Source organism: Perna viridis, chromosome 6 (assembly GCF_037379345.1).
Source record: "Perna viridis isolate PV_CMFRI_1.1 ecotype Kerala chromosome 6, ASM3737934v1, whole genome shotgun sequence".
Lineage (NCBI taxonomy): Eukaryota > Metazoa > Mollusca > Bivalvia > Mytilida > Mytilidae > Perna > Perna viridis.
Window position 1 is genome coordinate 18,744,215 of NC_142450.1, and position 25,099 is coordinate 18,769,313.

A 25,099-nucleotide genomic window follows, 5' to 3' on the forward strand; every position below is an offset into this window, starting at 1 on the left:
TGCGCAACACGATCCATGGAACGAATTATTCTGTGCCCTCTGTAGTGTATTTTTATATGCGTTTTTATATGGTTCATGAAGATGCCTATTTTTTTTTTATTCTGTTTTGTATTATACGGTCTTAACTCCTTCATGTGTGTACTTACCTTTTGCTACTAATAATATTATACGTCGCCAACGTAAAACCAAAAACGCACCAAAGATTGAATTCCCTTCGCACGCTGTTCTAACACCCCCGCTACTATGTAAACGATGTCATATTTTTTTCTTCAAATGTGGAAAAAATGAATAGAATAAGTTTTGTAAGTTCTTTATCGTGAATGTGAGGACTACATGTAGTCGTGCGTATTAATCCGCAACAAATCATTACTGAAATCATTACTAAAGTTTGTTTTCTCTCCTAAAATTATGCTTGTTATTCATGTATTCGTGTATTATAGGGAAACGATATCTATATAAAAGAAACACTCCTTGCTAATTCAGGTGGTGATGTGTGTAGTTGTTTGGAAAAAAAAACGTATCGGGCGTAAATCAGTTGATGCTTCCATTTTCAGTCAAAAATAAAATAGTCTGCATATATGGACCTGCGTCACCGTCATAGAAATACGTTTTTTGAAATGTGTACTTTAGCATGTACATACGTATGTGTTTGTGGAAGCAGGAATGTTTTAATGGGTAGTGGTAGAGCTGCCATTACCACCTACATCCATTTGTGTGCATGGGATCTTGAAGCGTTTATATTGCATTACATTCATGCAACTATTTGATCAATATCGTTGTAAAGAACGATTCCAATCAAGTACTGTATTATACAGCGTGGTTATTTTCAGTCAATCATATTTATGATAAAAGCTCCAAATGTACTCAGTGGTGGATTCAGGGGCTGGGGTCCTTGGGTTTTGTAAAATCTATTGTTAATTGGTGGAAAAATTAGCAAATCCACTTTCAATCCGTCCCTATGTGTACATTAGCCCTGATATTCAACACTTAAAACATATTCAACGTACTACCTTCGTAATCGAATTGTATTTGCTTGTATTTAACGCTTTTAATGCATATTCAGCTTACTGGTTTGTAGTCAACACTGAAACATATTCAATTAAGCTTGGAATTAATACTGACCCAAACTGAAGATGGACTGAGAGAAAGACATCAGTTACAATGTAAATACCCAGTGCTGTCGTAAATACCCATGCACTAATACTTAACAATGGACACTATAATTTAAGACAAATGGGGAGTAGCAATAGCGGGGTATCTTCAAAATACAATAATATAAGTGACATTAAAAACTTGTATATAGCATAAATGAAAAAAAAAATGTGTATTCCATGCATCCATTAACTCTTTAAAGGAGAAATTAGACATGAGAAAACTGATTACGTTGACGAAGTAATAAAACGGTTTAATTGGATATTAAAATAGATCGGGTATCCGCGCTTGAAACTTACACATTTACTATCTTGAAAGTGCCAAAGAATATCAGTTCTGCTTGTTCAAATATATTACACTTATCAATGCCTTCATAACACCATATACCTGTAATTTAATTACAGGTCTATGACAAAACCAACTAATCATCCCAGTTTTTACCAGGGAAGTCTTTACCCATACAACAGGTCTTTCATATGTGAAAACCGCCTACGCTATTTGATATTAGTTAGGTCTTCGGTTGTATCCGATAAACAGAAACGGCGCCATCTGCTACCAGTGCATCGTTTTGTATAAATGTTGTTATGTCCTAATTTATAGGCCTAAGTATCAAGATTATATAAAGTACACATCTCACACATAAAATACATTGTTTTTTTGTTCAACGTGCGTTGAAAGAGGTACCGAAACGCTTAGTTCATTGTAAATTAGCTGCCGTAAAATGTTCTCGCTTCATTGAACCGAGTATCGCTATTTTTAGCAATGTAAATATCTTGGCCTTGGTTTGGGTGTTGTCGTTTGATTCAAGACTTTTTTTCTGGATTTACAAGATTATAGACAAATCAGGGTAAATTATGGCAGGGAATCCACCGCCGATTGGATTTGAAATGCAAGGTGCTGATCCGGGTAAGTTGTAGAACGTATTTTTTTTTTAAGTCACCGTGTTCATGAAAAGGGGGATGTTAGAATACTCAGAAGAAACGGTCACTTATTGTTTCACTTTGAATTCAAACTAGCAAATCCCGAGAAGTTGTAATGGATACAAAATATATTTATACTTTATGATGTTTTTATATGTCCGTATATACTAGTATGTTTAATAAAGTGATTTATAAAAAAAAAAATACTTGGCTGTAGTGCATTTCTCCATGCACATCATGATCATAGACCTGTAATAATTATAGGTCTCTGTCATGGTGTTGTGTACATATTTTAAAACTATTGAAGTCTATACTATATACATGTAGTGAAAAATAATGTTTGTTCAAGCTAGTATATTAAACAGTTGTTGAAACTCCAAAACAATCTAAAATGAATAATATAAAATATGTTTATGTATGTTGATGTGTATTATTTATATATTATTTTCATTTTTGTAGCAAATATATCACAGATTAATGTTGGCTTCAATCAACCTCAGCCAGGTAAGATCATTAGAGTTCATGTACATGCATTTGCAGTGTTTTGCATATTGCCCACTTAAGTACACACTCAGCAGTGCCCGAATTATCAGTTGTTCACTGTGTAATAAATTTTGCTAATTCACAGGTGAAATGAATTTGGAAATTTAATTCATGGACTTTCTCCTGCCAAAACTTCACATTTCTCTTGTGAGATTAAGTTTATTTGAATATCAATTCGCAAATGTGAAAATTAAAAAATATGATTATGAAATAACTATTATTGAGGTTAAATAGAATACTCAATTGATTATCAATACCAAAAATACTGTGTAATCCAGTCTTCACAACTAACTTTCCAGTTCACAGGCCTGAAATACATTTTTCCGGATTTTTTATATAGTGACTGTTGGCCTGTAGTGGTAAATTTTTTGTACATGTACATGTTTATGATGGATTTAATTTTATGAACGATTCATACCACTTGAATCACATTCATTTTAAAGTAATTGAATACTTCAAATTTACTTCTTGGTTAATAATAATGGCTGCTATAATGTTATTTGATTAAGTAAAGTTGTTCATTTTGTACAATGTACGTTTACATTTTGCATATTTTATGAATTATAATTCTTGACCCACATGTAGTTTACATGTACATTATTAATGCACAAAATATACATGTTCTTTTCCTATTCTTGATGTTGAATAATTCCTAAGCAATTGGGGAAAAAATGCAAATAAATGTACATCTGTACATGTACATATACATTTATCCAATTAATTTATGTTGATATATTTCTACCCACTGATAATCAACTCTTTAATGAAATGAACTTTAAGAGACCTGGCCTTAGTAGATAGTAAGACAGTAATCATATGATGTACATGTACTAGTACAATTTGTGATGACCACAAAAGGTAAATGCATGTGCAGATTTGTGTAAAAGTAAATAAATTTTGTAGGGTAAGCATTGTGGGAAAGACATGACCATTTACATTTAGAGTGTGCATTTACATTTTTGAACATGTATAGTAACAGTATTACTTCCAGCAACACTCGTGTTGGGAAGTATTACAGCCAGACTCTGCATTATTGCTGATCATCTGTCCATGAACACAATACAATTATTTAATATTGGATCTTTAATACATAAAATACCTGGTCAGCCTGGCCCAGGGTTGTAATACTTAGTCAGCAATACAGATGAGACATACGTGTACAATATTTATTCATAGTAACTAGGTCTGGTTGTGGAAATTGAAAATGAAGTATCTTAATGCCTGGCCTTCTTGTACATGTGCATGTATTATCTATTACATGTATCTGAAACAACTGATATCACTCCTGTTTTTAGCTCACCTAGCCAAAGGCCACTGCCATCACTCGGCGTTCTGTTGTCGTCGTTAACAATTAGTAACAGTAGTTTTTTCACATATACCTCCTAAACCATTAGGTTAAGCTAAATTCTGACGTTGGTGAAAGTGTTAAGCATGATGAGATCTATTGCTGGTCAAATTTTGGTTCTAATCCGTGAAGCCATGTTGGAGTTATTGCCCTTTTTCAACGATTTTTGTCATTTTTAATGCTATTTCTTTCAAAAATCTTCTCCTCTGACATTACTTGACCAATTGAAACCAAACTTGATATGAATGTTCCTTTGGGTATCCAGCATAGAACTGAAGTGGGGATTATTGATCTGTCAAAAAACATGGCTGCCATTACTAAGAATAGAACATACGGGTCAGACAGTAGTTTTTCACATATTTTATCTACAAAACCTTCAGGTTTAGCCAAATTCTTTCAATTCTTTTCTTTTCAATCGTTTCAATAATCCTTATTGTAAGGCCTAAAAATGTTTCTAGGGATAAAAGATGTCAGACGAGTCCTTGTAAGAGTTATTGCCCTTGAATGGTGAAAAATTACCAGGTGAGCGATTCAGGCTTCTGGGAGCCTCTTGTTTTATGTGAGCATACATTTTGCTAGTACTTCAGTTTTTTGTGTGAGGCCTTTTTACCCTTCTCTTCAGTTTTTGTATGCAATCTATATTATTTGTTTCGCTGCTCAGTGTACATTTTTTGTACATGTATGTACATGTAGATTGTCTTTGTTTCCTGTTTTCATGTTCAGGTCATGTTTTGGGATTTTGACATATTTCAATTATCCAACTGCAAAAGCATCAATTTTTTTTTGCGGATTTTCCATAGTTTTTTAAGGTACATGTATATATTGAAGTTTTACAATATACATTACAACAGGATATGGGGAAAGTGATGCAAAAGTTAAAAATTAATTAGTTGTTTAATTACCACAGGCCCAGAATCAAAAGAGGGACAGAAAGTGACCATCAAAAATAAAAGCTCAAAAATTCATTATATTTTTGCTCATGGAACAGGTTCTTGAATGAAAGTCAAATAGCACATATTGCACAATCCTGCAATGTGGTCAAGTTGACATGGATGAATCCTGCTTGTTCTTTTTAAAATAACTAAACCAAGTGATTGTTTATTCCAATTCTAGTTCATTAGTACATGTTGTATTTGTTTTAGCTTCCAACTGAGATTGAAAATTGATACTTTAAATGTTACCTTAGGGAAATAAGAAATTAATAAACAGTTGTAAAATAAGTAGCACTGTTTAGTCTGTTATTCATACATTTTTAATTTGTAAAACATTACACAATGCATTTAATATCAACTCTATTCATTTCAAAATTAAAGCTGGGAAATTTTGTATGAATATCATTGTATCAAGTATTGATGTCTAAAAGTTTTACTATAATGTGATTACAAATGAACAAATTTGTACGTTTGTACAATGTACTTGTATGTATGTCATTAATAATTTAAAAGAATCTTGTTCTTGGAGCTACAAAAAATGTACAGTTCAGGAGTTCAAATAAAGTTTGTAGTACTAGTATTAGGTCTGGAACTCTCATTTTCTGAATCAGGACCTTTGAAATATATTCTTTATCTACATGTAGTTCATGGGCCTACCATATGTATTTTTTCTCTTACTGAGGACCTGTCAATTAAGATAAAGAAAGTACAGAATTTGTCACCTTCAGCTTGTTAAAGTAGAAATGAAAATTTAAATCCCTGCAGTTTGTAGGAGCTGTTTTCCATTCATGGAAAATTTTATCCTTCTTCATTCAAGACATCTAAGTGTGTTGTGCATGTATATTTTATTAGTTGTTTCTTAAAACTTTTAGTCTTTTAAAGTAGATGCATGTACACAGTACAGTACATAACTTACAGCACACTGTTAAACTGAATGCTGAGTTTGATGATGATCTGTTAATTACTTGTATGACCCCAAATTGATGCAATTAACAGGGGTCATAAATTGCATGTATCTGGTCAGCCTTAGGTGTGGTGAAGGGGTTGTAAAATATTATAGTCAGATTTCAGGTGAGTTACAGGTAAAATGTTGAAGGAAGAAGAATGATAATTTCCCAATTAGTTGGTTGTGCTGTTATTGTATACACATATACATGTATCACTATTTATTTCACTTGAAAAAAATATTCAGTGAATTGCAATACATTGACTAGTATTTCCCCTGAAATTTGTGAAGGCATGGTACTTAATGTATTTTGAAGACAATAAAGGTTATTTTGGGGGCATCCTCTCAGTACACATATGCAACTTATTTTCTAAAACCTGTAAAAAACAGCCTGTTCACTCTAGTGTGATGTAAGATTGTCATAACTAGGTCCCAACACCACAGTAGTATATGTTTAATTGCAAATCAGGTAAACAAATGATAAAATAAATCTAAAACTGAATGCTGGCTTTGGCTAAATAATGAATGGGCACAGTGTACAATTCATGATGAGGGCAGCATGGTGCAGTGCCATGTTAAATTGATCTAAACTAATAACAATCATTAACTGCACTGTGGCCCGTTAATTCGCATGATCATTGTCATCAATGAGAGCTTGAAATCCTTTAATGTGTTATTTACATATTTTCATAAACTTAAAGTGTTCATGAACATTATAAATCATGAAAATCTAAGTAAAAATTGAAACAATTTCAAGCTTTTTGGTCTCATGCTAAATTTTGCAGTAACACTGAATCAGACCTCACTTGTACAATGAAACAAGTTCTTATGGAGGTTTTTGTGGTGGTTGAGTTTTTTTTCTGTGATGAAAGGAAATGTACTCTTCAGATTTTTATGACTTGTTTAAATGAAGGGAGTTACATGTATCTCTTGAAAATGTGTTACCAGTTTTGCAAGTTCATTTAGTGTGTGTAAAAATTTCATATATTCATGTTAATGTATGTTTTTGTAACTAAATGTACAAAATGTATTGTGTACATATACATCCACATTCAAACTAATGTATGCTAAAGTATTAAAAGATTTGGTTGAATCAAGGGAGTTAACTCTAGTGATGTTACTTACATTGTAATTCCATACTTTGTCTTTAAATGCAGTTTAATGACTTAAGATTTACACAGTAAAATTCTTATTTATTGCATGAACATCAATGAAATCTTTTCATTCATCCACATGATGGATTTTAATGACATTTATTTATTATGCAGTTTCACAAGGTTGACATACAAAATGTAGCATTGATATTGAAATATTGTTGTGTACAAAGAATTTTCTCTCTACCTGGTTGCCAATATATTCAAGATAACAGCAAGCTACGATTATCTGGAATGTCAAATTGAAAGTTATTTTCAGATATTGTAAACATCATGATCTGTCATTTATATATGTGACTTGCTAAAGCAGTAAAGGTGTGAAGTTAAAAAAAATCCATGGATTTACTTACACTGTGGCTGGGGAAGGTGCAGTTTTTGATCAATAAGGATCTATTCACAGGATTTATTTACTAGATTTATATTTTTACAGAAAAAAATGGAAATCAAAATAGTGAACAAATTGTGAAAGTTGTTTGATCATGTCTAGTAAGTTTCTGTTTCCATTGGAATTTTTCTGTTTTGAGTGAAAGTTGAGCTTTGAACAGTTAGCATCATGTTTCTGTTAATATTTCATTTTTGAGCATTAGATTTTGATGGTGGAATAATGAACTCATGAATAATTTATGTATATTTTAATATACACCCATATTTCAGTTGTTTCATCACATGAAGAAAATTATTCATGTACAGTTTTTGTATACATGTATTTATTCTGCTGATGTACAGTGTATCACATTGTGCATGAATAATATTTATAATATTTTATTACATATTTTTTTTTCAAAAAAATCGTTAAATCCATTGAAAATCATTGAAATACAATGCTGCATGTATGTGCACATTTTTTTGTGCAATGTGTTGAAACATTCTCCTTAAGTTATACATTCCACTAGGTGACATTGAAATTTAGTTTTAAGTGACAGTTAAGTTATATTTTAAGATGCAGCATAAAGATAAATATATATACACATACGCATATATCTTTATTCTGTTAAAACTGATGCTGAACAAAGGTATGTGGAAAAGCGTAGTATTTAACATAATGGCATTGTACAGTTGTTGAGGGATTAACGTCATGCAGAGAGAATCCATCTTTTGTTTTATTGTTCTGATTAATTTGCACAATTTTCAAAATTAAATTCTTTGTTTTTTGTTCATAATTTCACTTAATTTCAAAAATGTTACTGTTCAATAAATATTTCCTGTCATATACAGATGTCTGGGCGAAGGCTTCTGTACATGTACTAAAATAGAAGGGGAAAACAGTACTCATTCTCCTGTTGAAGATTGTGCATGTGGAACTGCAAATTAAATGTTCTTGACAAAATGATATTTGAACTTGCTATTATTTTGGAATTAAGAAAACCAGCAAAAAAAATAATTTGTACAGGTAAATGTATAATAAACCTCAACTAAAGAGGTTAGTAAGTTTTTCTTGTCTGTTGTTCTGCAGCTAACCTTTACCCTTAGCCATGACAGCATGACTATAACCCCCTGAGTCATGTTAGTATGAGCTAGTTTTACTGATTATTTGTTCACTCATTTTCTAAGTATTTTTTCCAAATACATGTGCCTTGTTTTAAGCTGTTTTCTGTTGCAGTCTTGATAAGAAAGACTTGTGACAGATCTTGAAAACATTTCAAATATAACCCATTGTTAACAGGGATATTATGATTGATTTGCTAAAATAATCTTGACACCTTTACTACTGGTATCAAAGTTTTAAGTAATGTTTATGTGCTACGAAACTTCTTATCTGAAGTCCTACATTTTACATGTATTGGAACTTCCTGTATTTTCCCAAGTTACCTCATACTGTTTGATAGTTGCTAAAACAGAAGTACAAAGCTGGTTTTATCTTGGAAATTTTGATTAAATCTCTAAGCAAACTTATCTTGATTTTATGAAGTTAAGATCTATGTATACATTTTGAATACATGGATTTGTGTTGAGTTAATTTACAATGTATCTAGGTTTAGTTTATTGTACATGCTTTGTGTCCATCATGTTGATTATAAACCTGCTTTGAAAAGTGTGAGGTACAATTAATGTAGGTGCACTGTACATGTCTTCATGTTTTTGGTCCCATACATCTGTCCATCTTCAGTTGTTCAGGTCTAAGCTGTACGTAGAACAGAAATAAAAAAAATGTTTTGTACCAGTACATGTACAATGTATATAGAGATTGACCATGTTCATTTGTTGGTACAATGTAGGCCAAGGTTATATTTACATACATTTGTTTGTAGCAATTGTGACAACTTGGCATATAGGATGTGACTGTTATGAAGACCTATTTTGACCAGTATCTTGCTATTATACTGTAAACATACATATGTTCACTATTTTTGCTCTGGAAAGAAAAGCACAAAAAAAAAGTACAGTGAAATTGATAAGTATCACTATATAAGACTTAACATTTTTTTGAAATCATGAAAATGGATACTTTTGAATATGTGTACATGTACTTGACAGAATCTGTGAAAATTAGCAACTGCTAAATATAACACATTTACATTATTTTATTTTTAAATTTTTTCTTTTTCAGAAGTATCTCCTTCACAGCCTCTGTATCATAATCCCCATGACAACACAGAGGTTCCAATGCCTCCTCCTATTGGATTTGAAGGTCAAGGTTAGTATGCTTAAAATGAAATGGGCCATATAAGCATGCTTGAATAAAATTATACATACAATGTATCACCTTTAACTGTTGTAGGAATGATGAATCTAAAAAAGTGGTAATGATGTTTAGCTGATTCGGTTCTGATGGACCAATTTTCTAGCTTGATTGAAATGGGTTACATGGTCTCCCCCTCTAACCACCCCTGGATCATATCGTTGAGAAAAATATACAAATTATGTAGTCTTAATTTTTTTGGAAATGCTTTTGTGCTTATTTGTACAGGTGCAAACATGTACATGTATACTGACCGGCATATCGGTTGCTACATGTGGTTGACATAGCTTTATATACAGCTTCAGCTTGACATACCATAATTTGACAAAAGCTATTACAGAATTTATGACTTATAGCCATACAACTCTTCTTTTATCATTCAAAATAATGATTTTAATGATCAAAACTTTCCAGGTGGAGATGATTCTTTAAGGGTTTGACATCAAAATATTTATGACAACCTGAATACTAGTACAGGTTAATAGAAGTGTTCTCTTTTGTTCTTTTTGTTTAATTTACATGTATTTTTTTAAAAAGGGCTGCTATTTCAATGAACAAGGCCGTTGAAAATTGTAAATAGTGCTAAAACCCCTCCAGATTACTGATTAATTTATCAAAATGTAAAGGTGAAAAAAAACAACCGAATTGCATTGCTCAACACGGATTTAGACTTTGTCAAGGTATTTCCCACAACACACATGTACTTTTCTTTCTTCTTTTGAAATATCTATGTATACATGTTTTTTTTTTAAGCTTAGATAATTATTTTTAATTGTCATAATGAGCACAGCTCAAGCAGTGAGAGTAGATAGCTCTACAACAACATGCCCTTGCAAGTAACCAGGGAGCAGAATGATGAGATCAAAAATTTAATTTTCTGCAAGAGATATGTTTCAGAGAGATTGTAAAATAACGAAAAGTGTCCCTAATAATTATTTCAAAAGCAGAACAATTTCTTGAACTTCTAAAAATAAATTTTAAATGGCAAAAGAGGGTTGGAAGTATATTTTTGTATGTGCAATGTTTACATTATGAGAATGACACATTGCAATTTATTTTCATCCAAAACTCAGTTCTGAAGACAAACAATATCAAAATGCCAGAAATGTTGGGAAATGGACAACGGCATATGCAGTTCAAAACATATATTTGTATATTTATTAATAATAGTTCATATATTTTAATAATAATTTTATTTCAAAATTCAAATTAATATGAATACTCAACACTCTCTGCTGAGTTACACAGGCAGGGATTTTAATATGATGTTAAAAGGCCTATGTAAGTTTGATGAAATTTGATGAAATAGTGATATGCCCATGTTTTCTTCACCATCACCACATTCCTCTCAACTCTCTTATTTTTTCTTTCCTTTTCTCAAACTCTTCTCTTCTATGTCTTATTTTTCACTTTATTTTTTTATCTAATGTTTGAAAAATGTAATTGATGCATGCTCGGTTTGACAAAATATTGTATATTGCTATTGTATATGGGAGAGGACCTCGTAAGTATGTTTTACTTTTGTCCAATCCTTTTTGTTTATTACAAATAAAATATGTTTAAACTAAACTATGTAAGTCATACAAGGACATATAATAAAAAAAAAGATATGTCCCTGCAAAGATTTGCTCATGCATATGTCTGCAACTATTTTTCATTTACACTGAAATCTAATAATGGTAAAAAATAAATGCTGTGTTCACTTATAGGCAATGCCTACTTTGTTCACTTATAGGCAATGCCTACTTCATATTATTGTACAATATATATTTTAGTAGCCCTAATACCTGATTGATATTTGGTATATTGAGTTTGTTTAGAAATAGGGCCTGTCTTGAAGCAGAAATTGTTGTACTGTGTTTTTTTTGTGTATTACTTTGGTTCAATTATAGGTCTCTTCTCTATGAATTAAATTTGATATGTACACAGGTAATTTAGGATTGAATTATGCAGTCTATGGCTTAACAATTGGTGCATTTAAAAAAAAGGAAGATATTTGTGATCAGTACAAAAGTATGTTGTAACTCATGTGTCTTTTACATTAAAATAATAATTATAGACTTAATTTTTAACAAATTTTAAACTTAGGAAATTTACAGGAAATTTAATGATGATAAGGTGTGTTTACACTTATTGAAGTCCTTTTGGTGATCTCTGTTAGTAATTACTATTTTTATATGGGTTATATGATGGTGCATTTGTTGTGTTTCACCATATATTTTCCTTTTTCTCTTGATGTGTATAGAACTGGACTATTAAGAAAGAAAATATAATTTTCTTTCGCATTTTATTCTAAAGTATGTCTGATAGAAAGTTTATATGTCCATCAGCCACATTAGACATTTCATGAGGTTATTTAATAAATCAAAAAGAGACCAACTTCATCTCATGAACATCATCATTGTATGCGCTATAATTATGAAGATGCAAAATGTATATATTTACATATCATAAGCAGTTAACCTATATGGCTTGAGGTATAACTGTTTAATTCATGTCACATCTACAGCCAAGTTGTAGGTGGGGAAACATTTATTTTAAACTTGTCATTATAGTCATTTTTTATCTTAAATGGCTTATGCCCACATACATAACATATCTTTAAACCTACAGTAATGTACACATAAGAATGATATTGATGGATCTGTATGAAATTTCATAAATTGTTACAGTATAGAAGGAAGAACATGATTTATTTTTTTATTATTTATGATTGGAGTAAGGAAATAAACTATTGATTCACATTTTAATATGGAAGGAACTAAATACAGTCTTGGTAAGCAAATATTTTGTTCTTAGAGCTTATTCAGCAATAATTTTGAGGTGTATGTAAATGTAATGTATTAAGGTATATGTACAATGTATATTTACAGTGTACATGTGTACAGGTACTGGTACATTTTTGTACTTAAGACACTGCTACATGTAGGTCTTTTTTAGTTTCCCTTTTAGTTGGTACTCATATTGTTTAAATTTAATGATGCATTTTTCTCTACATACATGTATGTAAAAACTATCTTTTGGGCAAAAGTTGTGTTTTTCCTTAGCTGCATGGTATTTATGCTAGTCTTTGCTAAACCTATTAGTCTTTTTTTACAACTGTGACCATGTCTTGTATGATAAAATTATACCGTGCATATTTAGAAAAAAATCTGATAGGGCATTGTAGTCCATCTACAATGTACATGGTATGCAGTGTACATTTTACATGTATGTACATTAACATAAAGTTATATTTGTTCTGCTCTTCTTTCAGTGACAGACCAAAATGGTACAGCTGAAGACCAGAACAACTTGAACCCACAGGTAGGGTGCAATGTACCAATTTTAAGTGATTTTTTTTTTTTCACGGTGGTGGTAGTCTACATTCTAGTTATTACATTAGTCTATCCTCTCCACTTACATGCATCTTACACATACATTTTGTTTCTATCAGAAATCTACTTTTATTATAATATAATTACCCATGCTTGAAGATTATATTAAATAAATCTCTTGTTCTTAGCTTTCCATAGTAGATTAAGCTCTTAAATTTTATACACGTACATGACATTCACCAGATTTTGTCTGAAGTTTTGCTGTAGTTTTCATTGACTTAGATTACCATCATGTATGCTTCTGGTAATATTTTTTGCTTCAGAAATAAAAAAAATAATAGCATTTAACATTGGATAGATTGATACACAATCTTTTCATCACATGGCTTGTACGCATTTACATTTCTGTATACAGTATACATAGATCGGCACTTTTTTTTAATATTAGTACTTTTTACATTTGATGCCAACTAACAGGAAAAAGTCCCAGTTTCTGACACCAACAGTATTATTGAGGAGGTCAGTTAACACTACATACCATGTGGCTTGATATTGTAGCATATTTCACCAAATTTATATGCTTAAATGAGTAAATTTTCACGGGCACTGTATTATTTTGCTTTGCTTCTCTATGTATTATTCAAGAATTTCACTATTACCCAAGTATAAAGATAATCTACCCTTGGTACATGTATTGAAAAATGTTTTAAAAATGTTCCCTTATGAATTGTTTCTGGCAATACTTATCTGAATCCAGTCTATGTGAAATGTAATTTTTACTGTCAATTTTGTTTGAAGTTTTGAACCTTTTTACTGGTTCTGATTTATTAATGTTTGCACCATTTTCCACTAAGTTCCTAAACCCTATTTTCATGGTATGGCTTTTATCATTTTAACTTTGTACTATTTTATCAGACTTTTCAGGGTACCACGCAGGTGCATCAAATTTTATTTTACTTGTCTTACATGACGGCTTTTCAATTCAGTAGAAATAGTTCATTATTAGAAGTACGTTAACGCCTGAATTTGATACAACACATTAAATCTGGAACTTCAGGAAGATTTTTTCTGGACAGACAAGTTTTTTTCTATATCATTTGAGTCCAATGAGTTTCACATACATGTAGTGTCTTAGATGACTACAGAATTTTTTCTGGGTTATCAACTTTTTTAAAATGTCAATGATTTCCCTACAATTTTCACTGATGATTCAAACCTACACACTGGATACAAGTGCACATTTGCATGTACCATTATTTGAAATTGAACATAAATTAGATGTACACATATATATATATATATATGTTAAAACCATGGACCCTTCATTTTTTACATTTACAATGTATTTTCTGGAACTTTAATAAATACATGTACATTTAATGACACATTGTATTTTTCCTATAAACTTTCTCATTTCTGTAATAACCAGACAATATTGTAAACTTATGGTTTTGTTTCTCCATTTTGGGGTTAGAAATATCTAGATATAGAATAAATATTTATTGTACATGTAATATAAAAAACTTGTACAATGTAATGGAAATAATTTACAAATTATAATATATACATGTACAAGGTTTATGTTATTGTCATTGATACATGTATATCATTGTAGAAAAGTTGCTGAAAAGTAAGGTATTTCTAATGGATTAGTTTTTTTCCCAATCTTTTGGAACACTATGGCATGTGTAATATGGTTTTTAATTATCTTTCAGTGAATTAATTACACACACTTTGAAATAAAGTACACATGAAATATTTACATTAAAAATTTGGTCATTTATTAATGCATGATTCTACAAACTTGTATCAATCTTACCTTTCTTTGATGATTTTATTTTTTCTCTTTTTCTTTTCTCTTTCACTGGTATTACCATATTAACAAGTATTTTTGTTGTTGTTGTTAAACGAAAGTAAAATTAGTCGATAAAAACAGCAAACCCATAATGACATCTTGAAGATTTTCTTTAGATACACAAACATGTGTCACAACCCATATGATGTGTTTGTTATAGGCAGCTGTTTGGTTTACACAGGTTCAGTGAGATAGAAAAGTAACACAGTTGTCTTTTAGTTTATTCGGGGATATCTTGAATCTATTTTCACTGAATTATCAACTAAATGTTGCTACAGTGTGATATGGGATTAATATCAAACGCTTCGGATGCAATACAATCTGTAGATCTATGAAAGTTAGTGAATTATCCAGAAGTCATCTTTGTTCCTACAATGGAAGGTTCTGTTGATATTGGACAATGGGTACAGTCCTGCTTATGTTCATTACACAGAGGATCTATCCTTTCTCCTTTACTAATGGTCTCAGTATCGTATTAATTTTCCCATAGACTTCTATAGTGAAGTGCATATTTTTAGGATTTTTAAAAAAATATGTAAATTGATTCAATAAAACTTTCACTTATGTAGCATTTCTAAGGACATGTGAAAAAATAATTTCCCGCAAAGAAAATAGGGTGAGTCCACGAAGATCGGACAGAAATGTAGTCTTGAACTATAAATAGCCATTTTCCCTACTTTCACTTTCGTTTTGCTCTCACCAAACCAACCTTTTCAGTGGAACATTTTTATGATATTATGTTAGATTTTCTTTTAAAAAAGTTCTTCATCTTACAGTGTGATGTTTGCTCTACTTTATAAGTCATTGTTCATATCTTTTGACAAAATATTAGTTTGTAGAGAGGGAAAAAGAAAATGCACTATATTTTTATAGCATCCATGTTTTGACGTACACCTGCTCAGGGATATGCAATACGATACTGGTACCTATTACTAATAAACATTTCAATATAATCATAAAAGTTGTTGTTTTTCTGCTAGAGTATTCATTTTCATACTGAAAATTCAGAACATCATTGCCCTGCTATAAACATGAGTTTTCTATTAAATTTTTTATATAGGTACCCTATTCCAGGCATGAGACTAATATCTCAGTGTTAGCCAGAAAATATTACTTTTGATAAAAAGCTGCTGCATTAGTCAAGCTAAGCAAATTTGTGGTTTATTCTGACATGGTAGATGCATGAGCTGTACTATGAGTTCCAAATCATTATTTAATCCCCACTTGTGACTTCCATATATGGAAATATTAATATTCGAACCTCCTTTTTTGTCTAACTCAAGGGAGCCTCTTGTTTAAAGTAAAGTATAATGACTGGTACAACCAACTGTTTTAAACTATAGATATGGTCATTCCAATTATAATAAATCCAAAAAAAATTATACCAATATCATAGTTTAAAAAAAATATAGCTTTTCATATGCAGAAAATACAGATTTTAAGCCATTTTGGTACCCCAGGCAGATACAAAAGGACCTCAATATGACAGGAAAAGGACTTTTTCTTTAAAACAGATAGCTATGATGCAAGAAAAATAGTTTATTGGTATAAATATTATAATAACAACTATCTGCTTTAGATACTTTTTGAAAAAATTCAGTTTTTATATGAAAAAACACCTTTATTTTTCTTGCCGCATTAGAATCTGTCCATTTGAACCACTAAAAAAAGTCCACTAAAAAATTGGCTGTTGACTTTTGTGACATTTCTGTGTTTAAATCAACCACACAGTTATATGGCAACTCATTTTAGCTATTTATTTGAAAGAAAAACAAAAAATAAAAAAAATATTCAATTTTTCATATATAAAAGGCAATGTATGGAAAATGACTACTTTCAAGTCCTAACCACATACTTAAAATGTGTTGTAACTTGAAAACTATCCTTTATGCAGGAGTATTACTTGCTTTAGGTTACATGAATATAGATATGCTCATCATAAACAGTCAAGATAATAATTTTATTGATCTGATATTATACAAATTCATGAAAACAAAATGCATTTCCAAATTTGGTAAAGATTAACCATAAATGCAAAAAACCAGAGCTACCATAAAAAATCAGGTTCAAAAGTTGGCTAATTCATCTTAAAAGTGTTACCTGCATTGGGGTACTACTTTTTCAGCTGATAAAGACCACTTGCTGAATATCCAACTTTACTTGAAAAACTGGCTTACTAGGTCTCAGTATCGTATTAATTTTCCCATAGACTTCTATAGTGAAGTGCATATTTTTAGGATTTTTTAAAAAATATGTAAATTGATTCAATAAAACTTTCACTTATGTAGCATTTCTAAGGACATGTGAAAAAATAATTTCCCGCAAAGAAAATAGGGTGAGTCCACGAAGATCGGACAGAAATGTAGTCTCGAACTATAAATAGCCATTTTCCCTACTTTCACTTTCGTTTTGCTCTCACCAAACCAACCTTTTCAGTGGAACATTTTTATGATATTATGTTAGATTTTCTTTTAAAAAAGTTCTTCATCTTACAGTGTGATGTTTGCTCTACTTTATAAGTCATTGTTCATATCTTTTGACAAAATATTAGTTTGTAGAGAGGGAAAAAGAAAATGCACTATATTTTTATAGCATCCATGTTTTGACGTACACCTGCTCAGGGATATGCAATACGATACTGGTACCTAATGTACTAATCTTAACTCATTACATGCATTTATCTCCCCTTAGAGATAGAACTATGCATACATTGAGGAGATATTAGCATTTACTGATGCATTTATCTCCAGTTTAGACTACATAATTGGCTTGCAGAGGGAAATATTAGTTATTGATTCTGTAACTAATGTTGTTCTGTAAAGTCAACATATCACATTATAAAAATAACTTAATTCATGGTTGTCAGTTTTTGTAGTTAGTCTTGGTTTATTGCATTCATGGTTAAAATCTTTTTTAATTTAATTTTATTGTTATATTGTCTGTCACTTTGAAACAATGATATGTTTTGTGACATTGAAAATTACATTTTCTAAATAATTTAATAAGTGAATTGACAAAATTAATTTTGTTATTACTACATTGTATATACATGTAGTAATTTATATATTAGTACATGTATATTTGTGTATAGATACAGCAATTTCTGAAATGTTTTTGTTATTGTTGATAAAAAATGTATATTTTTAATTGCACTAATTTAAGCCTACGCTTTATGTTGTTTTTTTTAACATTACTGAATTAAAGGTGTTTGCTCAATATTACTACACGTAAAATTTGGAATATGACTTTCTATAGTGAATGCACACAGTTACATGTATTTCTGAATGTACGAATTATGTACATAATGTAAAGCTTTATACATGATTGAGATTGAATAAGAATGTACTCCATGTATGTAATTACATAATTTTGTTAACATTTTTATTATGAGCGATATAGATGTCTTTGTTTACTTTCAAATGTATTTTTTTTTATTTACATAATATATTATAAATAGATAATGGATAATATTCACATGGCCATGTGGAGAATGTACTGAAAAAAAAATCCATTTATTAAGGTTTTGATTAGAAGTACACCCAGGAAACTTTATGATCAAAAAGTTTTGGGTTTATTTTAGGAAGATTGTTCACAGTGCATAGGAAAAACTTGATATTGTTAGCTTGACTTGCAGATATTTGACAGTTTTAGACAGTACTCTATCACACTTCCCAAGTACTGTTTTTTGGATTTAGCTTATACGCTGTTGAATTTGTTGTCATTCATTATATCTCTTCTATTTTCTACTGCAGATTGCTTTTAAGTGGAATTGCGCATTTTCGTCTTACTATATGTACTTCTGTGTTTCTTCTTTGTCGTTCGGTTGGTCTCCTGTATTGTTTAGTGAAGGATTTCCCCTAGTTTGTGTCTTCAGTATTGCTACTTTTTACATGATTAGTTTATCTGCATGTAATTTTAAATTTTGTGCTGCAAAATCTTTTACAATTTACATGGATTTTTTAATTTTTTAAAAACCATTTGAATAACAGTTCTAAGCCCAATTAATTCCTGTATTTTTCACTTAGTTCATTGAATATGATTTATTTGTCCTAGTTTATATACACATACAATAAGCATAGGTTTATGTAAGAATCAGGCAAAATGGGAAAAGTCAGAAACATGCATGTCATAACCCCACTGATCTGACAATGACATATCACTCAAGGATGCTGTCTCTATATTTTATCTCTGCATTGCTAGATTGGATCAGAAGTTTTACAATAGAATGTTAGAAAAATGAGGTTTTTGACTGAGTTATCTGCCATGGAAATTTTTATTTTCTGTGCATTTCAATGAAATTATAACCTAGTTTACCTAAGTGATATTGAAAAACTGTTTTCCTTGATTCTAATTGTGCTAATAGTCAAAGTAAACTTTCATTTCATACCATGTTTCACCCATTGCCTGATTCTTACTGGGACTGATACTTAATGTGTGATTAATGTCATAAATTATTGCCTTTTTATTACAGTGATTGCATATTTGTTGTCAATATACATTTTTCGTCAGCTAGACTGTTGCTTTGGTCAATTGTTATGTATTGCCTTGATTACTCAACCATGAGATTTCTAAGGAATTTTGTATCTTGTCCTAATAAAGGCTGTAAATAAGTAGATTTTAGAAATATAGTGTAAAATTTATTCAGTGCTATATTGACATATTTCTAGCAGTATGTTGGTAATTTTGGAAACAAAAAGCTCAAATATGCAACATAAAATGATATGTTTGGACCTAATAGATACTTTATAGTGTTGGAGAGTAAGCAATGATAAACCTAACAATGTGGAAAATTTTGGGCATTACCCAGCATTATTTAAAGTCATGTAAGGAGGTAGACCTAGGGTAAGGGACATAACTTTTGAAGTCAATGATATGTTTGTATCATATTCAATTTTACCAAAGGCTATCAAGCTTCCATTTGACACAGAATGAAATTAATTAGGCATTTCTGAAATCCTGTCATATCACTTTCAATCCATATTGAATCGGTCTCAATCAAAATCCTGTCAAAATGGAGCTAATTCCTTAGTGTAAAGAGTGTTTGGTGAAGATGTATCAGTCATTGTCTTATAGGGTTATTGCATGAATGCTGGTGAATATTGTCCCGAGCAGAATATTATATTGCACGAGCTTGCAATAACCCCTTTTATTATATAGTAATATTTCAGTTAACATTAAACTAATTTGTTGGATATAATGCATTTGACAACATTGTATGTGTTTTACTGCACTAGTTCAAATATGATGCATAATAAATATATGAACTAGTGCAATATGAATTTATGAATGTTTGATAATTTGTAGTAAAATTGGAAGGAATGCATTTTTTGTTTGTATTATTTGAAAGAAAAATGGAATCACAATAACTGTCACCAAACACGGAAATTTGTTGACCCATATAAAGAGGTCATTGCCATTTTTATAACAACCTGTCAATATCCCTTTCAGCCATTTTTTTAGCAGACGACAATAGTGCAATAAATTTAAAAACGTATTCGGAATGTCTCTGAATTTTTCCAGATACGAATGAAAGTTAATGTGCAAATACCGGGATATATTGCATGCTTGGTTTTCTATTGATTTGAATAGGAAAATATTTATTACTATATAATGTTTGATATATATGATTCTAATGATGTTGAAGAATTGATTATCTATCCTTGATAACCATGCTATATCTCATACAGAAAATGATAACAGATTCATATCTTAGGAAATTCAATTCATATCTGGGGATTCAGTAGGTTTTATTACATATTAGATTTTTTTTTTCAATTTGCTGTTCTGTGATATTGATTTAATTTCTGTATGTGTTTGGATTTTGAGTCAGTTGTTGGATTGTAGCTGTTGATTTTTGATTAAATGTATTTTTACAGATGTTTTTTCTTTAGTTTTTAACTTTTCTTTTCATTAAGAAAAAGAAAAAAAAAACATAAATCATGTGGTAACTGGAACTCGTACTCTTTTTGTTCCTGTCTTAGTGTGACCCCATCTATGATAATGTCATGTTGGCTGTGCATAGGGTTAACTAATCTGGAATAAAAAATCTTGTCATGGAATAAAACAAGATTCCCATATAGTGATTTTTGTTCTCGGACTAATTAAGTGTAAGATTAGGAATAAAATGTACCTATTTTGGTATAAATATTTGCTAAGTTAATGTTTTTATGGGCTTTTGCTGTATATTCATATTTGTATGTGACTAATTAAGTGTAATTTGGAGCAATTATATGTTATCTTCTACAGTGCAATTCTTCATGAAATTAAATATTTTTTTTGGTTTTTTTTCTGTGGGATGAAGGAACTACAACTTCACCTTTCAACTAAATTTAAATTTTCCTCAGAAATAAAAATAGATAGTTAAAAAGATACAATATACATGAAAACGTCAAAACATCACAAATGAGCATTTAAGATTTTAACACCTGAGTCCTCATAACAGATGCAAAATCATGCATACTTATTCAGATTTATATGTATGCTGAAGATGCATTTTCTGTGAAGATTCCTTTTACTGAATAAACTGAGTCTCACAATATAAATTTCAATTTCAATTATATATAATGAATCTTACTTGACATAAAATGTATATGTATATACTCCCACAAACACTTATGTTAAACCAACCAAAAAACTGACCTTGAATCATATGATGGAATAAAATTTTTAACTGGTTTTTCACCTTTAAAATGCAGGTTTGTCATCAAATTTTCTAGATTTGTTTTAAATGTTATTTTATTTTTAAAACTCATGACATTTAAACTTTCAATACTCCGTAAGTGGAGTCCTATGTATGACTTTCTGATTTTAGTTGGACACAATATTGTCATTTTAGAGATGAGAGGTTGGTTGATAATATTTGTTTTTACCTGTCAAACTTTTACCTGTGTCTGACTTGCTTCCTATATATTCATGTGTACATTCCAACTGTGTGATGAAAAGGTTAATATGTACAAAATGTACATGTGGGTGGATTCTGAAGTGTCTTAGAGCAATATACATTTGGCTTTTATAAAAAAAATGAATTTAGCCATGTGCTGTCAAGAGGACAGTTTTATACATGTTGTAATTACCTGATTTAATTTAAATGTTTCAACCTATGAATTAAATGTAACTGAATATGGTGACAGATCTATAGGGGTCCGAAAAATCATGGTCTGAAAGGTCATTTACATTGGCAGTTAGAGGCTGTAGCCCAAACTTCATCTGGAATTAACTCTACCTCCATGGATTGATATTGAACTTTAAAATGGGTATACAGTATTAGTGGCAGATTCAGAGAAGGAGTCCTAGAAAAAAGAAGAGTCTCCAGGCTATTTTATCGGTCAATTTTGACCACCAAAATGTGCAAGATAAACAAAATTTCCAACAAAAGGCGTGGTTTCAAGGACCTCAACCCTCTTCAGATCCTCCACTGCAGCATGACCACTCATATATCATGATGATCATCATCATACCACTAAAATTTTAGATATAGATATAATTGTGTTGATTGATATTTGGTGTTTCTTTGAAGTCACTAGCCCAAAGCCTGAATTCAAGTAAAAATCAATTGAGGCTTATGAAAAAGTGTAGTTACTTCATTGTTTCGTGGAATTGTTCTTTTCCCGTTTGAATCATAGAAAATCTTCTGATTTTGCTAATTCTGAGAACAAATTCCATAAGTTTTTTGTTTCATGATTAATGGTAGAAAAAAGTTTTTGATTAATAATTAATTAAAGCATTGGTTGTTTATTGTTAGGTAACAGAGAGAAATTTTATGTTTCACATTTGGACCCTAAATGAGTTGTATTTGATTTTTGACTTGGATAGCATTACATAAATTAGGATAAATGTGTTTGCTGTAACATATTTGGAGGGCCTAATTGGTTACTTTTCTCAATAAGGCTAATTTATATCAGTATTGTAGCAAACAGGTAATAACAGTTTTGTAGTATACATGTATCTGTTATTATTGAAATTGATATTGATCACTATGTCGGCTGTTAGATATATCAAGAATAAATTTCGACACAAAAAACATGTTCAGGTAGGAAATTATATGATATTAGGTTGATAAGAAAGGAAATGCATCAGTATGATTCTTAAAGATATGTTCAAGATAGTAGGATAGTTGGAAAGAGTAAAGAACCAAAATATTATCACGAGTGCCAAAGAACGCCTAGAATTGAGTGTGCAGAACCAGTTCCGCACACTAGTGAAATCCTCTAGCATTCTTAGCACTCATGATAATATTTTGGTTATCCTATTTATTATATAGATTTTCTTCATAATTTATCAATATTTGAAACATGAATTTCAAATTCTGTGATTGGCAGATCGATATCCAAGTTGTGGCATTTTGGCGGGTGAAAGTCTGAGAGTGAAATTACCGAATTTATTTCACAGTGTGAATTATCAAAATTTATTGCCTTGGGAACATTTGACAAAACACTGGTGTCTATATAATAAATAAGCAGACATTTTTAGTTTATTCCAATCTACTTTCAAGTGAATTAAGATTTTCTCTAAACTAAGTTTATTATAACCGGCTTGAAAATCGGGAGGTAAATAGTGATCATAGTGTTCCTCTGTTCTTCTGTCCTTCCCCTCTTCTCATCTGCAACCGCTGCATGGAATTTGATGAAACATTCTCAAATTCTTCATTACATGATCCCATTGTGCACATTCTATTTTGTTTTTTCATCTGATGCTAAGGTCACATCTAGGTTACCCTTTATGATTTACTGGAGAAGAGAGCGAGGGTATAACTAAGTGAGCTGTGCTCACAGTTTTTTTTAGATTTTAAATTATGTTGTTTATAATAATTGGTCTTGCTTACTTCCTTATCTTCAGTTGTACTCTTATAAACTTTTGATTTTTGCTTAAAATTTCGACTTGTCATATTTTGAAATTTTTGATATTTTTTAAATATGAATTACAGATATGAAAGTATTGATAAGAATTAAAGTCTGCTTCTTCTCTGTAATTCAATAATAGGCATGAAAATTGAACTTCCTGACAAGTATCAGTTTCAACATAAATATCTCATATATCCTTAGCTTTGTCTCATGGTTAAACATTTGAACTTACACAATAAAATTTTAATAATTAGGACATGTTCAGTTGTTAACAGAAATTTTTAAAAAGTCCTGTTAAACACTATGCCACAATGAATCACATGAGAAAGTTTAGTTTCTATCAATCACCCATAGTGTTCCTGAAAAAGGGGAAGTGCAATGATGCATAACAAATTAAAATATGATAACTGTTTATCATTGGATATTGTCCAATTTTCTAAAGCCTACAAGGCAATACACCTCTGTTACTCTAAAGATCCATCAGTGATAAGTCTATGGGCATTGGGTGATTGGATAAAATTTTAATTTACTTGAAACTGAACTGTATTCAGAATCACTCACCATGACAGTCCAAAAACTGAAAGTACTGACACCTCATTATTAGTATTCACTTCACAATTGCTTTAAAAAGATGTGGGGTTTTTTAAAACAAAAACCTTTTGTTGTTTAATGGAGTTTTATTATGAGAAAAGTGATCTGATATTCAAGGTATTATATTTATTTCATTGCTTTTGTGATTAGATGTTGTATGTTTGTCAGTACTGATAATCTAACTTGTCAATTCTACCACAAGTTGAAGTACAAAGTTGGTCCTAAGTTAGTTGTATGTGATCACAATGCTATTTACTATTGCCGATATGATGCAGTGGTGGATCCTGAAATTCTGAAAGGGGAGCCCGCTAGTGATTTTCAGTTTTTCTACATAATGAAACTTTTCAAGCATATTAAAGGGGAGACTTTGGATCTGCCTATGTGTTGTAATAACTTACAACCAAATTCATATTTACAATTTATATAAGCCCATGGATCTGTCATAAGACTGGATGTTTTACGGTATACTGGTGTCGGTCCGTCCGTCTTTCACACTTCACACAATATCTCTAAATTGTTTCCACCAATTTTTGTGAAACTTTGATGAATTATTTCTCTATTTTGGTGTGAGCTCCCTTTTGATATTTATATATTTCTGCTTTTCCTTTGTTGATAAAGGGCTTCATTAATTCATACAAAAATTGTGTGATTTCATTATATGCCCATCTATTACCGGATGTATTATGGTATACCGTTGTCCATCCGTCCATCGTTAACACTTCAGACAACTAACTCACAAACACTTTCACCAACTTTTATAAAACGTTGATGAATTGTCTATATCTATTGACATAAGCTCCCTTTTGATTTTTATAAATTTCAGA

At 30.7% G+C, this 25,099-nt stretch overlaps 1 protein-coding gene across 10 annotated transcripts in view; it reads left to right on the forward strand.

The window, feature by feature from the left end:
- The first annotated feature begins 1,691 nt into the window (after positions 1-1,691).
- LOC148613937 (anoctamin-4-like) overlaps positions 1,692-25,099 on the forward strand; it is a 72,082-nt gene continuing 48,674 nt past the window's right edge. For 7 of the 10 annotated variants that reach the window (XM_088587669.1, XM_088587658.1, XM_088587659.1 and 4 more), the window contains exons 1-5: positions 1,692-2,058; positions 2,532-2,576; positions 9,541-9,627; positions 12,929-12,978; positions 13,467-13,508. In XM_088587669.1, the coding sequence (XP_088443795.1) occupies positions 2,007-2,058; positions 2,532-2,576; positions 9,541-9,627; positions 12,929-12,978; positions 13,467-13,508 (276 nt within the window). In that variant the 5' untranslated portion in view covers positions 1,692-2,006. Of the gene's footprint in view, positions 2,059-2,531; positions 2,577-9,540; positions 9,628-12,928; positions 12,979-13,466; positions 13,509-21,518; positions 21,540-25,099 lie in introns of those variants that run through there. The other 3 variants (XM_088587660.1, XM_088587664.1, XM_088587666.1) reach the window with 2 other exon arrangements.